The sequence below is a fragment of the Theropithecus gelada genome, chromosome 5, assembly GCF_003255815.1.
Source record: "Theropithecus gelada isolate Dixy chromosome 5, Tgel_1.0, whole genome shotgun sequence".
NCBI lineage: Eukaryota > Metazoa > Chordata > Mammalia > Primates > Cercopithecidae > Theropithecus > Theropithecus gelada.
In genome coordinates, this window is record NC_037672.1 from 68,614,099 (window position 1) to 68,622,810 (window position 8,712).

The 8,712-nt window shown below is 35.4% G+C and overlaps 1 protein-coding gene across 1 annotated transcript in view; it reads right to left on the reverse strand.

The window, feature by feature from the left end:
* The window catches only part of LOC112624314 (afamin-like), a 22,736-nt gene continuing 14,024 nt past the window's right edge, over positions 1–8,712 (reverse strand). The window contains exons 4-10 of the mRNA XM_025384820.1: positions 7,511–7,737; positions 6,272–6,369; positions 4,783–4,915; positions 3,805–4,028; positions 2,098–2,230; positions 905–968; positions 1–129 (exon numbers count right to left, since the gene is read on the reverse strand). Of these exons, the coding sequence (XP_025240605.1) occupies positions 948–968; positions 2,098–2,230; positions 3,805–4,028; positions 4,783–4,915; positions 6,272–6,369; positions 7,511–7,737 (836 nt within the window). The 3' untranslated portion in view covers positions 1–129; positions 905–947. The remainder of the gene's footprint in view (positions 130–904; positions 969–2,097; positions 2,231–3,804; positions 4,029–4,782; positions 4,916–6,271; positions 6,370–7,510; positions 7,738–8,712) is intronic.

An 8,712-nucleotide genomic window follows, 5' to 3' on the forward strand; every position in this document is an offset into this window, starting at 1 on the left:
GAAAAATAACTTTACAAAATTTTGTATTTATTGCTTGCTGCAATATACGATTTCAGGCAACAGTTGCAGAAAAATCCTTTTACTTTGTTCTCAGGAAATGAGATTCATCATCACACAGATAGGAAGCCTGTAAGTTGGTTATCCCTGGAAAGAAAAAATAGTATTTCATGCATCGAAAAAATATGAAATGTTAAAACATGGGTGATAGAAAGTCAAATATTTGAAAAAACTACTAAAGGTAACTGTGTTTTGCCCCTTGTAGATCCCCACCTACCTTCTGTTGAGGTCCAGGCCTCTCTTCACTGACACTGTATATAATTCCTATATCTATGCAACATTTTGTTGCTGAAGTTTGTGTTTCAAGTCTTACATAAGCCACAAAAGAGAGGGCATCTTTATATATCTTTTGGAAATCACAAACGTCACTTTTTGTTTATGTAAATGCTGTAGCAATACCCTTAGTTTGTATGTCAATCATATCTCAGTAAAGCAACGTTCTTAAAAGATTATCGGAAAGGGTCACTGAAGCCTGTCTGCCCACCTCAGTCCCCAGGGAGTTACCCCTCTTCTTTCTGTCAACATTCAGAGGTTCCATCATCTCTCTTTTGTGGTCCGGACAGCTGAATACCTTAGTAGGAAAGCAGAGGACTTAAGCGCCTCTTGGCTATCTAGAAAACTAGTTGAACAGCAAGAGAAGGGCTAGCACAAATGCAGCATTGCCACACTGTAAGGAGTGGCTGATACCCAGAAAAACACAGAAACAATATCGGGGTCTGTTAGCTACATGTCTATTTCTGGTTCATGTAGGGTGAACCAGAAATAGGCAATGAAGCGTGAGGGAGAAAAGGTAGGGAGACCAAATAAACCACAAATACATTTGACATTTGATTGAGGCAGAGGGTATTACCTTTGGTGCTTTTTACTTTACATATCTCCAGCAGCTGACTTCAGTTGCCAATTTTTGGACTCTGAGGTGAAGGATGGAAATAAAAACACATAGGAAGAAAAATTTAAGACACTAATTTAAATTTAGATAAGCATGTTTCCCTGAATTTTGAAGAAAATTAAATCATTCCTACATTGTATAGGGAAACAGTAAACATTCCTTCTTCTAGTGAAGAAATAGACACCAAATAGCTCTTTACAATTGCTAATAAATTCATCCTTTCCTTCACATGGCACTAATGTACACACTCAGATAAATGCTAGATATTGATTAATATCGTCTACTTAAAATTAAGTATATTTTTAAAAAAACTAATAATATGTACCCCCAAAACAATTTCCACAAACTAAGTGTCACTCAGAAAAGTAGATGGCTCACAACCAGAATGAATGATGCATGTGAGTTTGTGTGCCTGTGAATTTACATGAATTGTGAGTTTGGGGTGGAGTGAGTGTTCCTAGAAAAGAAACGGTGAAAAATAAAGTTGGAAAACAGTGAACAGGTATTTCCATGGAGCCATCCATTGGGGCTAACATTCACAGGTTGCTGAGGTTCACACCAGAGCAAATGGCTACAGACTACCTTCACTGGAGTGAGGGCAAGCAAGGGACATTTCTCCCTTTTCTCCCTGACTACCCTTACCCTCCGCTCCCTCATTATTCTCAACTGCAGGATGTTAGTACAAGGCCTGGGAAAGTGAGAGAGCCATTCCTGAAAGATTTCACGTTCTAATACCATTCCTGCTCCACTCCATTTGGAGTTGCTTATGATTTCCTTTGCAAGTCGCTTTGACTCTGTCTTATTAAGATAATGAGTGGTTCAAAACCAAAAAATAAGAACCAAAGGTGTAATTCAGGAATAATTATTACCATCTTCATTTACAGATCGTTAACTGCCATTCAGTTTAAGTTGCATGACTTACAAGACTGCCGGGGTTACAACCCAGGTCTTCCTAATAGCTTTTCTGTGCTAAGGAGACACTGCTCAAAGTGTATTTCAGAGATGTCTCCATATTAGTTGTGTAGCAATTGTGCTCTCAAATGTAGTCCTGGTAGACACTGCAGAGAGGAAGCAGAGTCCTACAGGGTTCTGTCTGGTTTTATTTGACCAGGAATACCAGTTGAATTTCAGTAGAAAAGAAATAAAACTACCTCTTCATTAAAGCAGACTTCAGGACTCTCAGCTTTGCAGCACTTCTCCACTGCATTTGTGAAATTTGTAAACAAAGACTGCAGCTCCTCATCTGTGAGTTCATGCTTCAGCTTCACTACGTTGACAAGAAACCTGTGTCCAAAAGATGTCAAATAGAATTAATTAACAATTTCTTTCTGAAGCGTCTCTACTCCAAAATGCTTGTGACGGAATCACGTCTTGAGTCTCAGCTTGGGTGAGGGTAAAGAGTTGAAATATCCCACTTTGAATGGGCCTTCTGAAACTTTCCTATTAAATTTAGAGAATGGTTTCCACAGTAACATTCTTTGAAGGGTTTTGTCACACACAAAATTATACAAAAAGTATTAACAAGGAGGAAGAGAGGGACGAAGAGAAGTTGGTTAAGGGGTACAAAAATACAGTTAGAAGTAATAAGTTCTAGTGTTCAATAGTATAGTAGGAAAATTATAGTTAACAGTAATTTATTGTATATTTCAAAGTAGCTAGAAGAGAAGAATTATAATGTTCCCAAAACAAAGAAAAGATAAATGTTTTAGATTATGGATATTCCAATTACCCTGACTTGATCATTACATGTTTATGCAGTTATCAAAATATCACATGTACCCCCAAAATATGTATAACTATTATATGTCAGTTAAAAAATGATGTCAAAGGAGCAATTAAAAAAAATAAGCTATTACAACTAAGTGTGACAACAGCCATAGACAATAGTGATTTCCTTAATTTCTAGTAACTTCTAGAATTCCAGTATTCCACTAACTTATAGAATTCCAAACTTCAGGTGGCAACCCATTGATGTCTTAAAAGTACATTTTAGAGTAAATTTTTAGAGTAATTATTTTAAGTAATAAAATTTTCATGCACCAAAGTAAAGAGGATAATGTAATAAGTCACGTGTGCCCATCCTTAGATCTAAGAATTAACAAAAGTTTGCATTTTCTCACTTTCATTTTTAAAATGAAAACAGGATAGTTAAAAAGAATAAAATAGACCAGACTAGAATAGAATGGGCTCGAAAATACAAGAGTGAATTACACTGTGAATGTATGAATATTGCACATAATAAGAGTAAGTATTATTCTATCTAAAAATGAAAACATATAGTAGGCCTTTATTATGCCAAGTACTATGGTATACATGACTACATCTGATCTTTCTAGAAAATTCATGTCCAAAACAACCTCCAGTTCCTCATATTTGGTAGCTGTATATTGTGTAGTCTCCACTACACATTAGGTAGACTCTGTCTGAATCCAGAAAGCTAAGTTTAATTTCTTGGCATTTTAAAGCATTTGTTGAGAAAATGAAAGTAAACTTCCTGTCCCTTTGGGCCTCTCCTTTGTAAACATTAAGTGATATTCTCCGGACATTCTCTCAAGGAAATGAAATTCATTATCAGCCAGTCTATGAACCTTTTGGCTGGCTGCTGTAACCTCTTTAAAGGTGATGTTAGACTTGGACACTCCAAGTCTCTTTCAAATGAAAAGACAAGCTAGATATGAACAATGGCAAAAAAAAAAAAAAATGCACTGGTATTTTTCCAAATAGAAGAGACTGGACAATTTGGTGGAAGGAACAGGATAGTAATATGAAAAACACATATCCACTACATAAACCTTCTCACTACTACATGGTGTGTCTGCAAACTGAAGAAAAACAGGAATGGAAGGGATTGTTTGTACCTGTCTGTCTTCCTCTGAAGCTCCTCATTCTGAGATTGACACATGTCTGCATGAAAGGTAAATAAATCTTGAGAGAAAGGTGGAGGCACATATGTTTTATCAGCTTTCAAACTCTCAAAGCAGGGCCTTCTGAAGGCAAAGTTTGTTTTACAACAGTGGTCCACAGCAGGGTTGATAGTTCGATTTTCATTTACTCCACATAACTCTCCAAGAACTAAATCTGCCTGTACCAAGAAGAGTTGCAACTCAGATATGATCTTAAAACTCGGATGGAATTTCTAAAAATATGGTTAGATGAATAGTTAGATCATTCTAAGATCACTGTTAACCTCACTCATAAAACACACGCACTCGTGACATATCACTATGCACAAATAAAAGTAGAAAATGGGGTCCTAAATGGCATTATGACAAAAATCCAAGCCATAACAATTCAGATGCCTACAAATTAATTTGTTGGTAACATATAAACAAACTTTCAATTGCAAACAGACAGCTGCAAACAGCCAACTGAAAGGGACAATCAAATACTGTAATCCTTGGGTTTCTTCCCCTCCCGGAATCTCCCTCAAGGTACTCTCCACCCCAGCCCTAAAGAGATGTATTCAATGCCTGGTTGCTGGATGAAGCAATTGGGCCAAGAGGAAGAATCTGTAACCTTACTTAAAATTATAAATTTTCCTGTATCTCTTTGAAACAATATTATGATTCCTAAATCATTTGTCCTAACAAATCCCTTCTAATACAATGAAGAAATAAGAAAGATACTTTGAAGCACTCTCCAAAAATATTTAAGGCATTCTCTTTTACTTCTTAGGGTTTTTACAAAGTGAGCCAAAAGGAAAAGTTGACAATTTATGCTTAACAATATTAAAAACAATGAAGAAATGAATATGGATAATCATGGTAAATCAACGAGTGCAAATATTCTTTTTTTTTTTTTTTTGAAGAATAGTCTGGTACACAGGCCATGCTCACCAAATTATCGACACAGGCAAACTCTTCACTCAGTGTGCAGCAAGTAGTGAAAGCTGTCACCATTTTCCTGCCAAGAGAGACCAGTTCTTCAGAGGAGAGCTGGGGAGCTATCTTCGTGAGTCTGATAAGGTACCTGAAAGAACATTTGTCTATTTGGTTCTGAACGAAAGCAGATACCCATTTTGCCTTGAATTATTGCTGAAGCCCAGACCCTTCAAGGCTAGGGACAACCAATATAGGTGCAACATGAACCTTAGCTCTCTTGTAAAATAGAGAAATATGTCTTCACTTCCTGTTTTTCTGCACCCTGCTCCCTATATCTATTTTAGCTTCTTTTCTAATTTCATGGATGTCTCAGAAACTCTTAGATTTGCCTCCCTGTGTTATCTTTGAGTATAGGAGCTCCTTGACAGCAAATACATTGGCTAGTATCTAAAATCCTCCTTAAAATCATTTGTATCATTATAAAATATTTTAAAGAAAAAATTTAATCAATATATATTGTAAAAGGATAACCTGAGATGAAGGAAACTAAGATTTTTAATGAACTAAGTTTGAATTGTCAGCTAACACCAAATTGTAGAAATAGTAAAGTCAGATTTTTTTAACTGTGTCTTATTTTGATTTAAAGATGTTTAGTTTCAATAAATAATACATTAGCATGAGGCCAGGTGCAGTGGCTCACACCTGTAATCCCAGCAATTCCCAAGGGTTGGATTGCTTGAGCTCAGAAGTTCAAGATCAGCCTGTGCAACATGGCAAAACCCCGTCTCTACCAAAAAATACAAACATCAGCCAGGCATGGTGGCTCGCGTCTGTAGCCCTAGCTATTTGGGAGGCTGACATGGGAGGATCACTTGAGTTGTGAGGCAGAGATTGCAGTGAGCTGGATCACACCACTGCACTCCAGCCTGGGTGACAGAGAGACCCTGTCACAAAAATATATGGTAATAATAATAATAACAATAACAATAATGATAATAAAATACATTGGCATAATAATTGAAAAAAACCCAAACTGCATATTATTCACAAATGCTCACAAGAGCACTAAAAAACTAAATATTAAAGTATTAAGCACATCCAGAGTTATTTCTATAAACTCAGTTAAGATAACCTTAAGGCAAGGCAAGCCAAACCATCGCTTCCCCAAAGAAACTGTAACAACCTGAAATCGTCCCACTTTCAAATGGGTGAGAATCCAGGGATTCTAGATTGACAGTGAGAAAGCCAATGTCAAACAGAAACGAAAGCATTAGAGAATCAATGTCTCCAGAATCCTGTATTTCTTTTATTTTTAGCTTCACTTCTGATAAAAGATTAATGTGACAGTTCAATAGGCATTCTTGACTTCAAAAAAAAAAAATTCTTCCAAGAGTTTATGAATTGACTATAATTGAAAAACTTGAGAGGTAACTTTTTTACGCTTTGAGGGATTATGTGTTTAATTCTAGTGGCAAGCGTTAGCCCACTTGTGCAGACAACCTACTGGTATGTCAAACCATCCTTCCCCAAATTCTGGAAATGTTTACATTCTTGTTGTACCATCTTAAGACTTTTCTCAGTTGTCTCATTGAATTTGTCTTCCTGAAAATAAGAATAATCATGGTTACAAATATTTTATCTAAAATTTAGCCATAAGCTTTACATCAATGTGTAGAATAGCATTTCTTATTTCTATGGTATTTTCAAACTCTCATTATTATTCAGGGCACTTTTTACATGTGTGTGCAAGAACTTAATTTCTTTAGTTATATATATATAAATAAATGTCTTGCTAAATTTAAAAGTCCAAATTTTTTATTATCAGCTTGTACATATTTCAGAGTCTTCCAAATAACAAAATAGAATTTAAATTGTACGTTGACATAATAACATTCAATTCTCACTTTGAAGTGGCCAGAGCAGTTGTTATCTCCATTTTTAAATAAAGGCAACTGGCTTTGTGAAATTAAGTTACTTACCCCGAATGCCCTAGCTAGTAAGTGTTGTTACAGAACATTTTAAATCATGTTGCTCTTTATGATTTTTTCATTGTTTAGATTAGGAACTTAAAACCTCCAACAGCCTCTCACTTTGTGGCAATAGCAGGAAACCAAGGAAGTCCAATTTATAACAACAAAAACAACAAAAAACTTTCCTATGATACCAAATAAAAAAAGCATCCAAACATTTTCTAGAAATTATGCCAATTTTTAAAAAATACACGTATATATACGTATATGTACTGAAGAGTTGAATAAAAATGTTAATTATAGCTATTTTCTGGTGGGAGAATCAGAAAAGGGTTTTTTGTAACCTTTGGTGCTTTCCTGATAATCAACAACAATCAATCATTACTTTTGAAATCATAAAGAATCCAATATGGCTTAATAAAATACAGAATACTTTCCTAGTCATCTACAACAATCATTACTTTTGAAATCATGTAATATCCAATATGGCTTAATAAAATACAGAATACATAAATAAAAATGTAAATTTAAAATGTTTACTGGGAAGAATTTTTTGAATTAACACGTTGGATTAGTAGTCCAAAACATTATGCATCAGCCAAATTGATGACATTGGCCTTCCCAATGATCTTCTTAGGCTGAGTCTACAGTAGACTCAGATTAACCAATCACATTTTCTACCCCCTAGACTGGAGCAAAATTCTGATATCAATTTTTAAGTGTTTTATAGTTGTTCTGTTTTGATTTTCTGAACCTACAGCGATGGAACCTACCACGTAACGGTAACAACCTGGAGGGTTTTCTGTGTTGCAGCAATTTCTCAGGAGATCTTTGTATATTTGAACAATTCTTAAAAGCCCTGGTATAGACAGGTCTGGATGTCTCCTTGAGTATTCAAAAGTAAACCTGCAATGTGTAAAATTTTGTATGTTAGAAATTAGAGAAAGAGCAAAAAACTCAATTCCACTATTTTGTAATCCAGTCAGATCTAATACTGCCTCTGCTTTCAAAAGCTAATTTTCTCCTCTGGCTTGGTCACAGAGTAATTTAATAGGACATTGTGGCTATAGAAGATCATTTTACAAAAGTTCTCTTCGATGGTACATTTTAGATTAACAATTTTTTTTGAGAAGAGAGAATTAGTAGAGTTATTTGGAACTAATTATTGGAATGATTTAATCCATAAAACATCAGAAAGAATATATTGTGAATATACTTTAAAAAATACATATTACATAGAATTATATTTGAAAATGCATTCAGATTTCCAACTTGGGATGCTGGGAATATGGCTTCCTTCCCACCCACAATGTGGTCTTCGTGAGAGACAGGGAGGAAGCTTTGCCCATTACTCCATCCTGTCGCCTGCCAAATATGGGAGTGTTTACCCCTTCAGCTCCAAATCACCAGCAGTGGCTTCCAAATCCTCTGTCAAAGACTTCAAGAGCATAGGTGGGTGTGATTTGGGAAGAAAGAGAGGAACAAGGCTAACAGTTATTAAGCCCTTAGTAGGTGCTAGGCACTGGATCAAACTTTGGGCATAACAGATGTAGATGTGCTTCCTGAAATTTATAAACACTTTCTCATTTCACTTCACTTAGTCCTCAAGATGCATACTATTTTACAGCTGAAGAAACTAAATCACAGACTGGTTAAGCACCTTCCTATTAATGGCAGATATAAAATTTGACCCTAAGTCCCATTACTCCATTCTTTTTTTTAACCAAGCTAACTTTTCTCAAAACAGAGATATCATTTCTAAGTACCTCACCTGGGCTATTTATAGTCTTCATAAAAAAGAATCTCATCTATTCATTCACAGCAAGTTAAGATCTTTCATGTTTTGTAAGAGCAATACCTCACTAGTTTTTCATGACCAGGTAACTCTTTTCATCCCCTCCCCCACATTTTTTTCAGGATTTGACCTTCTTGATTAATCTTGATTTTTCTTTTTTTCTTTTTTTTTTTTTTTTTT